The sequence below is a fragment of the Schistocerca piceifrons genome, chromosome 3 (assembly GCF_021461385.2).
Source record: "Schistocerca piceifrons isolate TAMUIC-IGC-003096 chromosome 3, iqSchPice1.1, whole genome shotgun sequence".
NCBI classification, from domain to species: Eukaryota; Metazoa; Arthropoda; class Insecta; order Orthoptera; family Acrididae; genus Schistocerca; species Schistocerca piceifrons.
The window spans coordinates 680,384,391-680,403,782 of NC_060140.1; the positions used below are offsets into that span (position 1 = coordinate 680,384,391).

At 41.1% G+C, this 19,392-nt stretch overlaps 1 protein-coding gene across 3 annotated transcripts in view; it reads right to left on the reverse strand.

The window, feature by feature from the left end:
- The window catches only part of LOC124787986 (uncharacterized protein C2orf42), a 235,488-nt gene that overhangs the window by 46,915 nt on the left and 169,181 nt on the right, over positions 1-19,392 (reverse strand). For all 3 annotated transcript variants that reach the window (XM_047255017.1, XM_047255015.1, XM_047255016.1), the window contains one exon: positions 14,371-14,581. In XM_047255017.1, the coding sequence (XP_047110973.1) occupies positions 14,371-14,581 (211 nt within the window). The remainder of the gene's footprint in view (positions 1-14,370; positions 14,582-19,392) is intronic.

Sequence of the window (19,392 nt, forward strand, 5' to 3'; positions counted from 1 at the left end):
TTGGAGGGCAGCGTGGAGGGTAAAAATCGTAGAGGGAGACCAAGAGATCAATACACTAAGCAGATTCAGAAGGATGTAGGTTGCAGTAGGTACTGGGAGATGAAAAAGCTTGCACAGGATGGAGTAGCATGGAGAGCTGCATCAAACCAGTCTCAGGACTGAAGACCACAACAACAACAACATGTACGTAATTTAGTTCCCGTACAATGAACGTAGAGGAATTATGGGCAAAGTTTAAAAAGACTGTAATTTGCGCTCTGGAGAAGTATGTGTCGAGTAAGTGGATTAAAGATGGAAAAACTCACCCTGCTTCAGTAACAAAATTCAGAAAATGCTGAGGAGGCAGAGTATGTTACATTCTCAGTTTGACAAGGAATGTGGATATGTTAACAGGTAAATGTTGTTAGACATTTCTATGTCTATAAAAAGATCAAGGCACGAAGTATACAGCAACTTCCACTGTCATACTTTAGTGACATATATTGCCAAGAACCTGAGAAAATATTTGTCCTACATAAAATAACTAAGCGGGACCCAGGACGCTATCCAGTCACTCATCGACCTGTTTGGTGTTACAATATAAGACAGCAAAAGGAAGGTTACAATATAAGACAGCAAAAGGAAGGCTAAATTTCTAAGTTTCATGTTTAAGAAATCATTCACAAAGAAGTACCATCCAAACACACTGTTGTTTGATCATCACATACAGTCCTGTATGGAGGACATTACAACACTAGTCAACAGGCATTTTGCATCTGGGATGTGATGCATCAACTAGTATGTATTTTGGTGTGTAGAATCCGAATATACCTTTCAAAATGTTCTAGCATGCACCATTTTTGAGTTTTTAAAGGTTTTTTTATTTTTCATATTCATATTTCACTTTTTTCTGTTCTTCTGTTTTGATGTTTAATTGTTTGTTTTTGATTTGCACAGGAGAGCTAAAAGATCTACAAATTGTCAGTTGGCGTGGTAATCCAGTGCAGTGAAAGAGATCCTCAATGAGTGTTTCCTGTGAAAGATAGTGCAAACCTTTTGTGTTTAAAACTTACACTAAGAAAAATGGCAACTAATAAATCACACTGCTGTCTACACCACCCCGACAACTTTTGTTATGTGTGTGGGAATGTGGGAAATTCACTCCAAAAGTCCAAAGAAAATCAATCACTGATATGGTTAAGAAGTCATATAAATCATATTTTGATTTTCCTGTTGGTGTCAAGATAAAAATTTTGCACCTCATATTGCCTGCATAACCTATACTACAACCTTAACCGAGTGGTTGGAAGGAAAATGCTGAGCCATGCCATTCGCTGCTCCGATGTTGTGGTGTGAGTCTAATGACCATTATTCAGACTGTTACTACTGTCTTACAAATATTTCAGGACATTCAAGCAAAACTAGACATAAAATAAAATATCCAAATGTATCTTCAGTGCATTTGCCTGTGCCCCATGATGAGATGTTGCCTGTTCCTGTCGTTAACTTGAAAGCTACGGAACCAGACACCATGTCAAGTGAATCAGAAAGTATTGAGCATACAGAAGAGTACTGCCCTCAATATTATGACACTTCACCTCAGCTCTTTAATCAAAAGGAATTGAACGATTTGGTTAACAATCTAAAAATTTCGAAACAGCAAGCTGAACTCCTGGGGTCGAGACTGCAACTACGGAACCTTCTACCTCTAGGGACAAAACTTTCCTGTTTCAGATCAAGAGATACTTCCTTCGCTCAGTATTTCGATATGCAGAATTCAATGTGTGTATGTAGAGATGTCAATGGTCTGATGATGCAGCAAGGTGTACAACCTAATCCACAGGAGTGGCGACTATTTATTGTCTCCAGTAAAACCAGCTTGACAGCAGTACTACTGCATAATGGCAATGCATTTCCATTGGTAACTTTGACTTACGCAGCAGACATAAAAGAAACTTATGAAACCATGGCTTTGCTGCTAGAGGCAATCAAATATAAGGATAATGAATGGCAGCTTTGCTGTGATTTAAAAGCTGTTGCACCCCTTACAGGTTTACAGGTTGGATTCATGAAATACTGCTGCTTTTTGTGCCTTTGGGATGGCCGTGACACCAGGAACCACTATACAGTCAAGTAATGGCCTATAAGGAAACATAAATGTGAACAATACCCCATTGGTTGAGCACAATAAAATCATTTTTCCTCCCATTCACATCAAGTTGGGTCTTATCAAGAACTTTGTAAAAGCTCTGGATAAAGAAGGTGAGGCCTTCAATCACTTAAAAGAAACGATTCCCAAATTAAGTGAGGTAAAGCTGAAAGAGGGTATATTTGTTGGACGACAAATAAGAAAATTTCTGAGAGATCCAACCTTTGATACCAAACTCACAGATATCCAATTATCTGATATGGTCTTCTTTTAAAGAAATTGTGAAGGGTCTTTTTGGATAACAGAAAAGACAAAAACTATGTTACCATTGTGAATGATTTGTTGGACAACTATAAGAACATGGGAAGTAGAATGTCACTTAAAATTCACTTTTTACATTATCACCTTGATTTTTGCCAGAAAATTTGGGAGCCGTAAGCGATGAGCATGGTGAACGCTTTCACCAAGACATTCTTACCATGGAACACTGTTACCAAGGATTTTTCAAAAACCAAAGACGATTAAGGGTGAAAATATCTTCTGAACTAATTTGGACCTTTTATTGGCATCATGCCCATATATACATACAAAATAGTAGTGATTTCAAATGTTCTGAATGTGTATTTTTGTTTGACTTAATTGTATCAATTTTTGATATTACCATTTTTTATTTTGCTGTGTATCTAGGAAATGTGGTGTAATAGAGAAAAACCGATTTTACCAGTGTATTCAGCATCCCAAAATTAGGTAAATCCACCCATTTACAAACCAGATGCAGAAAAAAAGGTTAAATTTGTTAACTAGTGTAATAGGCATCCCTGGCACACAGAATTAACTGAAACAGTTGAAAACAAATAAAGTTGCTGTATCTTGGTGGAGTCCCAATTCAGTTTTACAGAGAGTAATCTATAGCATTGGCCTCTTACTTAGCTTTCTTCCATTAGGAATCTCTCACTTAGCAAGAAGTTCCAAGTGACTGAAAAAATGTGCAGTTGACTCTACACATGAGAAGGATAAAAGAATGGGTCCATAAAATTACAGATGAATATCCTAAACACAAGTCTGCTGCAATAAATCCTGAGCATATTCTACATATGAATATAATAAACTTCCTTGAGACAGAAAAGATTCTGTCTACAAATTACCAGGATTTAAAACTGAGTTTGCCTTTTTCTCACGTGATATCCTGTGAACCACAGATAACGGGCAACAGGCAGATTCCACAATCCTGGATCTACAGAAAGCTTTTCATATGATGCCCTACAGTAGACAGTTAACAAAGGTCCAAGAATACAGAATAGGTTTCCAGATATGTGAGAGGATCAAAGAGTTTTTAAGTGTACATAGTCCTCAACAGCAAGTGTTCATCAGAAACCTGGGTACTGTCGGGGTTGACACATAAGAGTGAACAGCAGTTTGCAACTGTTTGCTGATGATGCTGTAATATATGGGAAAGTATCAATATTAAGTGATTTATAATGACACAGGATGATTTAGACACAATTTCTATTTGGTGTAATGAATGGCAGCTTGCTCTAAATGTAGAAAAATGTAAGCCAATGCAAATGAATTGGAGGAAAAAATCATGTAATGTTTGAATACACTATTAATGGTGTTGTGATTGATACAGTCCCATTGATTGAATGTCTATGCATAATGTTGCAAACCAAATATGAAATGTAATGAGGATGTATAGATGGTAGTAGGGAAGGTGAATTGTCAATTTTGGTTTATTAGGAGAATTTAAGGAAAGTGGAGCTCATCTATAAAGGAGACCACTTATAGAAAACTTGCATGATCCATTCATGGAATCTCCACCACTCAGATTAAATGAATATCGAAGCTATTTACAGGCATACTGTTAGATTTATTACCAATAGGTTCAGTGAACACATGAGTATTATGGAGATGATTTGTGAACTCAAATGGGAATACCCAGAGATACTATTGAGAAAACTTAGAGGGGCAGAATTTGCAGCTTACTGAAGAATGATTCAACTGCAGCAAGTGTACACTTCGTGTAAGGAGTGCATAGACAAGAGAAACTGCAGGTCATATGGAGGCATATGGACACCCTCACTCTATTTGCAAGCAGAACAGGAAAGGAAGTAACTAGTAGTGGTACAAGATACCCTCTTCCATGCACCACAGGGTGGACAGTGTAGTATGTACTTAGACGTAGAAGTGGAATAGGGGAGAGGAATAAGAGCTCAGACAGAGCTCTACAGGGCATGTAACAGCATAGCTAAGTTCACGAGGGAGAGGGTAATAAGTGGTAGGAACTAGGAAATCAGTGGGAGAGAAGCAAGAAAAGACAAACAGCAACCAAGGAGAAAGAGCAAAATTTGAGATAGTAAATAAACCATGATAGGTAGTACGACATCAAAGAAAATGTGAAAAATATACAGAGAAACTTATAAATAATTAAATGGAAAAGAAAAGGGAGATGTACGAGATCAACATGAGAAAGGAGCGGAATAGAAGAAGGAAAGGAAGACGGGAATGCTGAAACAGGCAGAAAAGTGCAAAGGGGGTAGAACAGTTGGAGAACAGGTTCTGGTGGATATGATATACATTATGTGATCAGAAGTATTCAGACACCCCCAAAAACACACATTTTTCATATTAGGTGCATTGTGCTGCCACCTACTGTGAGGTATTCCATAACAGCAGCCGCAGTAGTCATTAGACATCGTGAGAGAGCAGAATGGGGGGGCTCCGTGGAACTCACGGACTTCAAACACAGTTAGGTAATTGGGTGTCACTTGTATCATACGTCTGTACATGAGATTTCCACACTCCTAAACATCCCTAGGTCCACTGTTTCCAATTTGACAGTGAAGTGGAAACATGAAGGGGCTCGTCCAGCACAAAAGTGTACAGGCCGACCTCTTCTGTTGACTGACAGTCAGCCGACAGCTGAAGAGGTGTTATGTGTAATAGGCAGATATCTATCCCTTCCATCACACAGGAATTCCGAACTGCATCAGGATTCACTGCAAGTAATAAGGCAGTTAGGTGGGAGGTGAGAAAACTTGGATTTCACAGTCAACTGGCTGCTTATAAGCCACACATCACGTTGGTTAATGCCAAATGATGCCTCGCTTGGTGTAAGGAGTGTAAACATTGGGTGACTGAACAGTGGAAAAGCATTGTGTGGAATGACAAATCATGGTATACAATGTGGCAATCTGATGGCAGGGTGTGGGTATGGCGAATGCCCGGTGAACTTCATCTGCCAGCGTATGTAGTGCCAACAGTAAAATTCGGAGGTGGTGGTGTTATGGTGTGGTCGTGTTTTTCATGGAGAGGGCTTGTACCCCTTGTTGTTTTGCGTGGCACTATCACAGCACAGGTCTCCATTGATGTTTTAAGCACCTTCTTGCTTCCCACTGTTAAAGAGTAATTTGGGGATGGCGTTTGCATCTTTCAACACGATCGAACACCTGTTCATAATGCATAGCCTGAGGCAGAGTGCTTACATGACAATAACATCCTTGTAATGGACTGGCCTGCACAAAGTCCTGACCTGAGTCCTATAGGACACCTTTGGGATGTTTTGGAATGCCTACTTCGTGCCAGACCTCACCGAATAACATTGATACCTATCCTCAGTGCAGCACTCCACGAAGAATGGGCTGCCATTGCCCAAGAAACCTTCCAGCACCTGATTGAACATATGCCTGTGAGAGTGAAACTGTCATCTAGGCTACAGGTGGGCCAACACCATATTGAATTCCAGCATTACCGATTGAGGGCGCCACGAACTTGTAAGTCATTTTCAGCCAGGTGTCTGGGTACTTTTGATCACATAGTGTAGATAATTGATATTATTATTATTATTACTATTATTATTATTATTATCATCATCACAAAAATGAAATTTGTCAATCACATCCAGAGGAAGATGGGCACCAGGGTACAGAAGTTGAAACTTAGTTTGAGAAACAAGAAACTTTCTGAAGATAAAACCAAAAAGGGAGAAGCTGCCAGACAAAATTATTGTCAAATTAGAATGGAATAACCATTATGAATAACACAGGTGATTTGTTCAGAATGACACAGAAATTATGGACTACATTCTTCCATAAACTGTCAACAAATGACAAACCCAAACATCAACTTTTCCCTCATGGCCCAGATTCATGGTGCAAGTATCACAATACTCAGTACTGAAGCACTTCATACAGCCACAAACATTCCACCCCAGCAGCAGTCATGCAAGATATAAAACCCATTTACAGAGACCTGACACATCCAGATTTATTGAAGTTTCTACATGAGCAGACTCAGAATCCAAATAAGCCTTTCAACAATCTCATAAGGACTCAGTACCAAAAAATGTTTTTGTTGGTAGGAAGACACTAAAATGGGGAGGGGGTTCTGTGATGCAGTTACTGCTTTTAATTACGACACACATTCATAGGATGATTGTGCTATGATGTATGGGAATTAATCCTGAAGTAAATCGGACTGTAGAACTTCAACAGATGGGCAAGATTTGCATTCAAAGCAAAGTATGCAGCAAAAATGGCTACTAAAGTGACCAGAAGGGAGAAAAAAATATAGTAATTTTTAGTCATTTCAAACTTTATTAACTGTTTCTGAAAATCTATATTTTCAGTTACATTTTTCCCTAAATCTCAGGAACCACTAGGAGTAGAGTATGCAAATTTTCAGAGAATTGCAACACACATGCACTGAGTCTACTCAAGTAAAATAAAATATAATGTTAAGTGTAATTAAAATTATTTTAAAGAAAACAAAAAAATACAAAACTTTAACCACATATTTTTAAAAATTATATTTCACAAACCAGTGGCTGATATGCTATGATTTTAGTTCAGTACAGACAGAACATAATGTGTAATGTCCTGTAAAAGTTTCATGTCCATTGTTACATTGGCTTCTAGAATACAGGGAAGCCAAGTAACAAAATTTAATATTGACATTATAGGGTATTCCAATTCCCCCTAAAAAAATGCAGTAATTGGTAAAGATCCCTAATGGCCTCATCACTCACAAACAACACTTGGAAGTCACTCAAAGAATGTGAAAGAACTGCTTTGATGAACAGAGAGATAATGACCCATTTCAAACCCAGAGAGTAGACGATGCAGTTATCTTGCACTGTCACCATTTTTTTAAATTTTAATTTTTACTGGCAAGGTATCTCTGCAGAACGAATAATGTTAAATATTTTTAAAACAATTTCAACACATCATTTGTAGGACACTAGTAACAGAAATTTTTTATTTACTTTTTATGTGGCAAAATAAAAATCTGCTAGAAAGGAGGACACACATGAAAAGATTTTTTCTCGTATGTAGAATTTCATAAAAAGTATCTGATAATAAGAAATAAATTTGGTCAAAAGAATCTATAAGAGTTTTTATGCAAACGTTGAGAAGAAACAAATACACATTATAAAGGGAAAAAAACTGGTGGTTTCCTCTCTTAATTATAGAAAAATTATACGTATGGTACACAGACAATGATGATTGCCCTTAGATTTCTCTGACTTTAGGTTTCTCTGTCTACTAACTTTGTTCCACACAGATGGTGTGAACCTCTCTTCTGACCTTTTAGTTGCTTAAAAGAAGTTTCATAAGCTGCCTGACATTCTATTTCTGTTACCTATCAAATCTATAATATCTACAATATTAGGAAAAGGATGAAACATTAATCACCGTAATAATGACACAATGAGTTGCTGACAGGCACAATTAAAAGACTGTTACACATTTAGCTTTTGGCCAATGTCTTCTCCAGGAAAGAAAACGCACACACTTCACACAAGCAGGGAAATCTCTCGCACACATGACTGCTATCTCTGGCAACTCCAACTAGAACAAAACTGTCAAGTTGAACAAAAGTAGCAATTTGAAACGGAGCATGGAAGGGGGAGGTATAGCCAGGGTAAGGGTGGAAAGAGAGAAGAACATTATTTGGCAGAATGTGCAAGGATTAGATGGCAGCAAGACAAAACTGCCAGGCACAGCATCAGGAGACTATGATGCAGTGAGGTAGAGGGCAAGGGGAAGGAGAGGAGTAGAGAAAGATGGGTGGATGCATTGGCAGTGAGTGGCACACAATGAGAGTGATGGGGATGTGAACAGGGAGGACATGCTAGAACAAAAGGACCAGAAACTGTTGGGTGGAGGGTGTGGGGACAATAGGTCACCATAGGTTAAGGGCAGTATAATTTCGAGAGCAAAGAATGTGTTTAATGACAATTTCTACCTGTGCAGTTCAGAAAAACTGGTGGTGGAGGAGAGGATTGAGATGACAAACATTGTGAAGCAGCCATTGAAATCTAGTAGGTTATGTTCAGCTGCATGTTGTGACACAGGATGGTCTACTTAGCTGTTGGACACAGTTTGGCAGTGGCTGTTCATCCTGGTGAGCAGCTGGTTGGAAGTCATAACAACACAAAAAGCTGTAAAATGATTGCAGTAGTGCTGGTAAATGACGTGGCTGCTTTCACAGGTGGCCCAGTCTCTGATGGGGTAGGATATGCCTGAAACAGGACTGGAATAGGAAGTGCTGGGTGGGAGGATTGGGCAGGTTGTGAACCTGGGTCTTCCACAGTGATATGACCCTTGGGGCAAGGAGTTGGAATTGGGAGTAGCGTAGGCATGGAATAGGATGTTGTGGAGGTTGAGTGGGCCAGGTACACCACTTTAGGAGCGGTGGGAAGGATCTCAGATAAGATGTTCCCCACTTTAGGGCATGACAATAAACGAGCCCTGATGGAGGATTTGGTTCAGCTGTTTCAATAAAGGGTGTTATTGTATGACAAAGGGGTCACTCAATTGCAGCTGGCTCTTATGGGTTGTGGGAGGATTGTGGGTGCGTGATGAGATGTCACTGGAATTCTACTTGCAGAACTACATTTTGGGGGATACTGCCTGGTGATACCTTCAGCGTACTGGACAATGGAGTTCTTGTCACTGAAGATGAAGCCATCCTCAGGTGGCCAAGCTATAAGGGAGCCTGGTGTGAAAGGTATGGTAACTATCGAAATGCAGCTACTGTTGGTGGTTGGTGGATTTAATGTGGACAGAGTTGTGGATGGAGCCACCAGAGATGAGGAGGTCAACGTCCATGAAGGTGGAATACTGGGTTGTGGAGGACTAGGTGAAGTGGATAGGAGAGAAGGTGTTGATGTTGTGAAGGAATCAGAATAGGGTGGCTTGGCCCTGAGTCCATATCATGAAGATATCACCAATGAATCTGAACAAGGCCAAAAGTTTGGGGGGTTTGGGGAGGCTAGGGAGGTCTTCTCTAGATCACCCATAAACAGGTAGGAGTAGAAGGCTGCCAAGCAAATGTTCATGGCTGTGCCATGGATTTCTTTGTATACCTTCCCTTTAAAGGAGAAGTAGCTGTCTGTTAGGATAAAATTAGTAAGATGTATGAGGAATGAGGTATTGGATCTGGAGTCTGAAGGATGTTGAGAAAGGTAGTGTTCAATAGTGGCAAGACCGAGAGCATGAAGGATGTTGGTGTATAGCTGGACAGCTGTCTGCCAGGATGAATGGACACTGCCAAACTGTGGCCAAGAACAACAATCTACATCCACATGACTACTCTGCAATTCACATTTAAGTGCTTGGCAGAGGGTTCATCGAACATGAGTAGGAAACAGATGGTAAAGAGCTGGAAATGATGTAGAGTAGATGAATTAAGTGAATGGATACTTTGGCACTGGAGACTAGATTCCGGGCTATTAGTTGGATGTGCTGATCAATGAAGGCCAAAATTCTTCCAGTGTGAGCACTATAACCAGCTACAAGGGGATGACCAGGATTGTTGGGCTTGTGGATTTCAGGGAGCATGTAGAAGGTGAGTGTGCTGGGTGTCATTAGGTTGAGGAGGGAAATGGATTCAGTGGAGTGGTTCTGGGAAGGGCCTAAAGCTTTAAGCAGGGACTGGAGGTTATGCTGGACATCTGGGATGGGATTACTCTGGCATAGTTGAAAGTGGAGGTGTCAGATAATTGGCATAGGCCTTCCACCACATAGTCGTGATTAATAACAACCTGTGAAAGCAGCTGTGTTCTATATCAGCTCTGCTGTAATCATTTCACAGATTTTTATATTGGTATGACTACCAACCAGCTGTCTGCCAGGATGAATGGACACTGCCAAGCTGTGGCCAAGAACAAAGTAGGCCACCCTGCAGCACAACATTCAGCTGAACATAACAGGCTTGATTTCAATGGCTGCTTCACAACCCAGGCCATCTGGATCCTCCCCTCCACCAATAGCTTTTCTGAACTGCACTAACAGGAGTTATCCTTACAACACATTATCCTTTCTTGAAATCATCCTGGCCTCAACCTACAATAACCTACTGTCTCCACACCCTTCACCCAACAGTTTCTACCCCCCAGTGCTCTTATCACCTCTTCCATATTCATTTACCATCACCCACATTTTGTGCCACTCTCTGCCAATATACCTGCCTGTCTTTTCCCCTTGTCTGCTCCTCTCCTTTTTCGCACCTACATCCCCCCCCCCTCCCACAACCTTCCTCCCCCACTACCTGCAGATGCTGTGCCTGACAGTTTCAATCTGCCGCCATCTAGTCTCCGCATGCTCTGCCGGACAGGGCTCTCCTCTGCCCCAATCCATACCATGCTCTCTCTCCCCCCTTGCTCTTCCCCTTCCCCGCCCCATTTTGAATTGCTTCACTGAACATGACAGATGCTGGAAATAGCAGTCAGGTGTGCATAATGTGTAAATGTGTGTGTTTTCTTTTCTATTAAAGAAGGCTTTGGCTGGAAGCCAGATGTTTAACAGTCTTTTCATTTTGCGTGCCTGCAACTCAACATGTCATCTTTAGGGTGAGTAACGATCTATCCTTTTCCTAATACTGTTGATATTTCAACCTGGACTGACTTCCCACTGTTTAAATTTATATTATCTCCACGTTGTATATATTTATGATGTTCAGAGGGCAACTCAGGACTTCACTTACATATGGCCTCATGTACTTGGACGTTATTTTCGTTTGGAGTGGAACTGTACAGAAAGTCAATAAATCATCAATTAATAATTATGCAATATAGCTAAATATCCAACAATAAGTTAAAATAATAAGAAAATCTGTGAAATAAGGATGGTTAACAACAGTCTGTGTACGAAGGCATGTACTGGAGACCCTGCTACTGTAATGTTAAGAAACACAATTAGCCTTATTTCAATTAAACTGGGAATTGCCTTGGATAAAAGATAAGATTATCATCTGCCTCAAATTATTAATATGTAATATAACTGGATAGGAAAAAAAATCTTCTCTCAAAGTATCAACACAAGAAAACACATATAAAAGTTAAGGAAATGTGCAAGCTTTCAGAGCCAATAGCTCCTTCATGTGGCAAAAGTGTTAAAGGGGAACAAAGAGAGATGAAGGAAAAGAACTATCAAGTTTTAGGAAATGGGGAGAATTATGGAAAAATCACCCAGAACTTTTCCATAACCCTCACAATTTTCTAAACCTCACCAGTACTTCTCCTTCATCCCTCTTCCTTCCCCTTTAATCCTTCTCCTAAACAAAAAAGCCACTGGCTCCAAAAGCTTGCACATTTCCTTAACTTTTATATGTGACTTCTCCTGTCACCACTGGTGAATGTATCTTCTATCCAGCCAATTTTATTATAGGTCCAAAAAACTTATTATTTTTGCTTGATTATTAATTTAAATAGCTGGAAATATGAAACAGGAACATAAGATAATGAGCCACAATTACAAAATAGGCTCATGAGTCTACTCCCTCATCGTATCATTCACAACAGTGTTTGTAACGAAGCAAGCTGGGATCTTTTTGCTTCCTCTCTTGTTTTGCCATCTGCCTCCTTAAATTCATTTTATTTTCATTTTTCCCTAATTGTCATTAAAATGCCTGCATATAATCTGCATTTTCATAAAAGAGAAAGGTTGACCCTCAGTATTAAGAAATATACCCTCAGATATAATTTTGTGCTTAGATTTATGTATGTAATTAATTTCCCAATTTATTTTGACTATTCTTAGTTAATATCTTTTGTTATAGGGTGAAATCAGTAATTGTTTCATGACTTAGATTCTATTGTTGATTCATAAACAAATATAAATTCTGTATTAATTATAAACATTTGGAATAAGACCCATTAGCATTCTTTACGTGTTTATTTGGCTCTATTCAAAAACATATTAGCAAAGCCAGCCCTTAATTAATTCCAAAATAATTACTGGATTTGTCAAAAATATTGTTTGTATAACTATATCTGTTAATTTCATCATTTAAACAAATAATTCAGCTTAACCTTTGTGGTAGAAGTAACTGTTTAAAAGAAGGAATTTTTCTATATATTCAATTAATTGAATGAGTTATGTTTTAATTGAAATTTCTGTAACTCAAATATCGAACAATGTATAGTTTCAGTGCCTATTATTGTGAGGATATATAAACGCCTGATTTTTGATCCCAAGACAGTCAGTCCAAGACCGATTTTCAGAAGAGGAACCTGTATTGGTTAGGTCAACAACAATGCATCATCTTAACCTTGAGATAAGAAATACACAAATAGACCATGTGTTAAAATAACGACAGTGTTCAATAGTGCCACACATACCATATTATTCTGCAAGAACTGCGTGGTTAGGTTTTTATTGCTCGTACATGTTCAATGGTAAACTATTGCAGCAGTATGCTGATGTTCACCTGCAAACTATTAATGAGGCTTATAAAAAGTTAACCAGTGGTAACTGGCCATATTAACTGTGTAATACTGGAGGGTTGTGAACAGTGAAAGTAAAGAACTGTGAAACGCAACTGTGCAGCTGACGGTTTCATCATTTACAGTAGTCAGTGTTGAACTTCCACCTCCACACCCCCCCCCCCCCCCCCCCTCCCATTTTTCAGCCAGTATAACAATGAACGCAGTACGTCGACACCGAGGGCTATCAATGAAGAAATAAAGCATGCGAACGTAAAGATAATGTCAAAGAAATATGACAAATATGAAGGAGTATCTTAATTATGAAAAATGTGGGTAATTAATTGAAAGACTATTTTAAAAAATGTATTTAAACTCTCCTCAAACAAGTAGGAGCATTGAAAAGGTTATCATAGCTTTTAAAGCTCTGGAAGAAGATTATTGCCACATGAATCAAAGGTTTGCTGAAACAAGTTCTTTCAGCAAAATGTGGGTAGCTAATACAAAAAAAGTGTCAAAACAAATGGACACTAAATCTTTCAACTGTCCTTAAATGTTCAATAACCTCTCTATAAAAGTAAAATTGATCTATTTCAAAGTCTCCTCCCATTGCTAAAAAAATTAAAAAATTAGTACAAAAATGCTGCATAAACTGGCTTTGCTCTGACAATAACCCTGAGCTTAATGACTAAAGCTCCCACGAATGGAAGAAGTCACAAAAGAACACATTACATAACACAGTACTATTATATAGAGCTTTAGAATCTATTACACTGCTTTTTAAAGTAGAAATAGTTGTTTTAAATTGTGAGGCAAACAGTTTGAGTGCTATTCTAGTAACTAAACTGGGGGGGAGGGAGGGAGGGGGGGGGGGCAGATGAAGGATAGACAGAGATATGCAGGAAGAGGTAGACAGAGACAAAAGACAGGGAGAAAGAGATAGAGGGGTTGGGAGAGATGGAGGGAACGAGGAAGGAGGGAGAGAGAGAGGAGAGGGGGAGGGGGAAGGGGAAGGGGAGAGGGGGGAGAGAGAGAAGGGAGGGAGGAGAGAGAGAGAGAGAAGGGAGGGGAGAGAGAGAGAGAGAGAGAGAGAGAGAGAGAGAGAGAGAGAGAGAGAGAGAGAGAGAGAGAGACGGAGTAGCATGGAGTTAAGAGACGGAAATGGTTGTGGTGGTGTGGGGGCAGGGGGGGGAGGGAGAGAAGAGATCAGGAGATAAAATGTGAGATGGGGCTGGAGTCAGAGTGGGAGGGGGGTAATCATGTGGGAAAGAATCATAGAAAGTGGTGACAGTGAGCGTAAGGATGGTGAAAGAGTGAGGGGAGTGGAGGAGGGTACGAGGAGTGAGGGAATGATAGGGATGTGAGTGGGTTGGGGAAAAGGGGAGAGATGGATAGAGTGATGTAATCAGAGTGAGGATAGAGAGGAAAGAGAGTCATGGGGGAGAGATAGGAGGAAGAGACTGGTAGGGTTAGAATGGAGGCAGAGGCAAAACAAAGAGCACAGCATGTTGGAGTGGCTAAGGAGAAGAAACTAGACCTGTAATTTCTGTTGTCTGTTTTCTAGGCTGCTGTATTTTTGGAGCACTGCCTCTCCTATTTGCTGTGTTACAGCCTATCTCTCTGCTACTGACAGTGTTGCAGTTACTTCCACTAACAGTGTTCCCACAGCTTTCTGTTATACGTGGGGGCTGATCAACAAGTGCAAGCAGTGTTGTCTGCTCCTCACGCTTCCGTTTCACTGTCAGGACCTGTAAAAAAATAACGCAAAACAGATCCAGATACTATCTTGGAAACATATTAAGATACTGATATGTCAAAGAGTGTTTCAACACTTTATACAAACACAAATTTAAGCTTGAAAGACTAAACACTTTTCCAAAATGATTTCATTACATTCTATATAAAGGAAAAAAATACACACACTATGTGACAGTCTCTGGATACTGACCTTGCAAGTGAAATGGATACAAAAAACAAGTTACAAAGATATTACAAGATGACATTGAGACAGTAAAAACCAAAATATTGACTATAAAGAAATAAAATAACGGATTATTTGAGAAAAGCAGTTTTTGTGTGTGTGTGTGTGTGTGTGTGTGTGTGTGTGTGTGTGTGTCACAATAAACCCAACAAGCCAAAAAACTGTAGGCTAATATAAATGGAAGTTGTTGACATACATTAAAAGGAAAGTGTTGCACCCTGCTACTAGTGAGTGTGAGTGTGCTGAGTGTAGTGTTGTCGCACGTGTGTACTTAAATCAACCGCCAACTGCACCAGAGCGGACCGGCCACTAGAGGGCGCCTGTAGGAAGTGTGCACATGGCATAGTCTCCACCGTACTGTCTACTGAAAACTTGTGCCTATATATATGCACAGAGCAGAGCTGTCTCACTGTTTTAGTTTGTACCGCTCACATCATTTGTTCTGTGTATTGCATATGTTGCACCTGGTGTATGGATTCGTCTGCTTGTTACATGTGGAGTCATGAGAGGCTTATTTCCATTACTGTTAAAAGGTTTATGAATAAAGTCTGATTTGCGTTATTCATATCAGTTTCGTATATTACTTTGTTACTACACGACTGGCAATGAGATTCGAACAGTTTCTGCATGTGCAGTTTTTAAGTGTGATTTCATCATGTGTAATCATTATGGACGCTGTGCTACCGGCCCTGATTGAACAGCTTACTTTGCCAGTGACCACTTTGTCAGCTTCCATTAACAGAAAGGTTACCATTCCAACAGTCTATCCGCCCACCTCTTCTCCGTGATGATGATTCAAACAAGGACTGAGAAGCTTACAAAGAAAGACTCGGACAGCACTTCTTGGATTTTGGTGTGACACACTCGAATTTGTGCAAAGCCTTATTCCCCTCGTGGATTCCACATAAGGTGCATCAATTACTGTGTCAGCTTGCCCCTTTACACGAATCACCAGCTCTTACTTTTGATCACATGTGCAGTTTATTGTCCAACAACCATCACAAACAAACTGATGTCATAGTGGTGTGAGTTGAATTCTCCCGATGCCACACCAGTCATACAGGGCCTGGGCAGCCAAACTTCACGACCTTAGCCTTAAGTGTCACTTTGTTACTGATGCTCATAATGACTCTTATGCAGATTCTATAGTGTGTGACACATTATCTGTTTAGCTACAGACAAGGAAGTGTGGCAGAAGGCTTCACTCTGTGAAAACCACACACTGGCAGAAGTTTTGCAAACAGCACAATCTTTTGAAGTTTCTCAGGCAGCAGGTAACCAAACTGATGCGTGGAATGATGTGGCAGTAGTGTCACAAGATGTGCACACTAGGACAACAGATAGGTTGCAAGGGGAAGCAGCAGTGTCGGTGGTAAACATGTGGGCCCAGCACCAAGAAGATCAAGGCCAGCCCACGCGGCTATGACCACCACAGTGCCACTGACAGCATTTTCTGTTTCCATCTTGTCCTGTCTGTTTTGTCCAGCACAAACATTGAGCATGCTCTAAGTGCTGGACTTGTTGTAACGCTTGCCAAAAGAAAGAGCACATTGGCTCCATGTGTCCTTCACTGAAGATTGCTCAGGATATGGACATGGACATACACTGTGAGACTCCAATAGTTGTGACTTCTCCCAAATTGTTTATAAAATTAAATTTTTGACAAGGGCACCAGTTACAGGCTGACACAGGTGCTGCAGTATCATTATTGAATTCTCAATTCTATGAGAATTTACGCTTGCCACTGTTTGCACCAGTCATGCGGAAGCTGGTCAGTTATAGCAATCAGAACATCGCGCTGTTGGGGCAATTTACAACATCTGCTTCTTACAAGTCAGTTGCTTTTTTTCCATCACATTTTTGTTGGTTGCTGATGACAGTGTTGAGAACTTGTTTGGGATAGACGCATTTCAGGTCTTTTGATTTTCCATCACTGACACAAATAACCTTGTGCTGGATCATGTACCATATTTTCAACTGGAAACACTGCGCAAGGATTTTTCAGATTGGTTTTTGGAAGGCATATGGTTGTTACAAATTTTTCTGTTCATATTTCTTTGAAATCCACAGTTCCCATAGTTTTTGTGATGTGTGTCCTATCCCTGTTGCACTGACTTGGAGAGACTTCAATTGCTAGGGGTGGTGCAACATGTTATGACTAGTGAATGGTCGTCTCTGTTGGATGCATGGATGCAGTTAGTAAGCTGTCAGAGAAACTTTGCTTCTGTAGTGACTCCAGTAATACTGTCAATGCGCAGCAATCATGGGTATATAACATTTCCCGTGTCAGGAGGAACTGTTGGCAAAAATTTTGGGTGGCCAGTACTTTTCTAAAATTGATTTAACTGAAGCACATCTGCATCTTCCAGTGGACGAAGAGTCTCAGCAAGTTCTGGTTTTGAATATTCCTTTTGGTCTCTATGAATGTTTGCACTTTACTTTTGGTGGAGCTAGTGCTCCTGCTATTTTCCAATGATTTTTAGAGAAACTGACTATGCATGTCTCAAGTTGCATTAATTATCTGGATGATATTGTCGTCACATGCTGCTCTGCCACCGATCACTTGAAAAATTTACACACTTTGTTTTCTGTCTTACAGTCCGAAGGCTTACAGTGTAACCTTGCAAAATCTCCGATCCCCCCCCCCCCCTCCCCTTCTATTGTCTATTTGGGGTTCAAGCTCTCGTGGGTGGGGTTCGCCCTCTACCAGACAAATTCTCCACTGTTATGTTTATGCCTTGCCTTCATCCATGTAGGAAGCTCAGGCCTTTCTACGGAAGATAACCTATTACCACAAATTCCTGTCGGGGAGGAGGAAAGGAGGGCAGAGGGGGAGGGGGGGGGGACACCCCCATTGCCTTGTAATGCATGTACCTTTTGCCTGGAGCCCGGACTACAAACGTGCTTTTCAGATGTTGAAATGTGAACTATCTCAGCCCCTTGTTTAGCTATATTCTCTCTGGACCAGCACATAGTTTTGGTGACTGACGCCTCACAGTACAGCCTCTGCACAGTCCTAGTGCACCAATATGCTGACGGCTCTAAGCGATCTGTTGCTTTCACCTCTAAATCTCTCACTCCGGCCCAGGAGCATTACTGTCAGGTGGAAGAAGAGGCCATTCCACACTCCTTCAAATGAGGTGGAACGATGAGTGTGTACGTTCGAGTTCCACGTAAAAAGTCTGTGGTGGATTCTTTGCCGGACAACGCCCGTCTCCATTTTCTGAGCACAAATCGCTTCACGCCTATGGCAAGAGCAGAGCCCGTCCAAGTTGCTTCACGGCAGCAGTCGGATGCCTCCAGCTGCTTTGTGCTGGGATTGCCGGTGTGGGAGCAAGTGTTTTGGCACAGGCCCAAGTGGGTAGTGGTCACTGTGGTCCACTGCCAGGGATGCCATCTTTGTGACGCCCATACAGTTGACAGGCTCACGGTGTGCCACTTTGATCACTTACACTCCTGCTCACACCAGAAGCTACCAGTTTGTGGGTGCAGCCCCTGTTGCAGCAGCTCACACTGTCACCTTGCGTCTCGAGCCCATAGTCACCTGCTGTGAAGGTGCTCCTGTCCCATCGGCTGCCTCCTTAATGTGCGGCGTCCTGGAGCTCCAGCTTCACGGCACTGAGCACTGTTCCATCTCCGGCCTCGGGTCCGTTGCTGCAGTTTGCTCTCGCAGTTCGGCCACCTCCACTGGGCCCCCTCTCTATCAACAGCTCAACCTTCGTCACCAGTGGGTCCAACCCCATCTCCTCCTAGAACCTGCTTGCTGATGACGATGCAGAGATGGCGATGGCACCCTCCTCTTCAGTGCTGTCATTGGAAGCTGTACAGTCCCACCACCCTCACGTGTGCCCGTGTCTCCACACATTCCAGCCCTACGGTCCGGTGCTCACCCAGCACATCGTCCCACCCTTGCTATCAGCATTGGCTGCTACCTCTTGGATGCAACGGACGCATCTCTTGTCAGGGCACCGGCATCTCCTCCATTGACTGGGTGCCCCCTACGTGTAAGGGAGAGGGGTGCTGTATACTGCTACTAGTGCATCTGAGTGTGCGGGCACCAAGTGTAGTGTTGCTGTGTGTGTACTTAAGTTCTTTTAGTTTGTACCGCTCACAGCAGTTGTTCTGGGTATCGTCTATGTTGCACCTTTTTTTATGAATCTTTTGTCTTGTTACATGTGAAGTCATTAGAGGCTTATTTCCATTGCTAGTCAGAGGTTTATGAATAAAGCCATATTTGTGTTACTTGGAATGGTTTTGTGTATGACTTGATTGCTACAAAAAGCAAGACCATAGCTGTGCAAGGGAACAAAAATAAGTTTCTGATTTTTGGTTCCAAATGTGATTACAGAGATGTCTTTGTATACTTTAGAATGAATTTGTTACAAAACAACAGCAGAAATGAAGAAATTCCTATGAAGACAAGAAACATAATTCGTTCAACAAGAGGTGTCTGTGCGAGATCCAGGCGGAACTAATGTGGCCTGAAAGGGGTGAAATACCAAAAGTTCTAGCTGAAAACTCCAAATATGGGAACTATCCAAAAGAGAAGGCACTACAGAATAGGCTTTCACAATACAA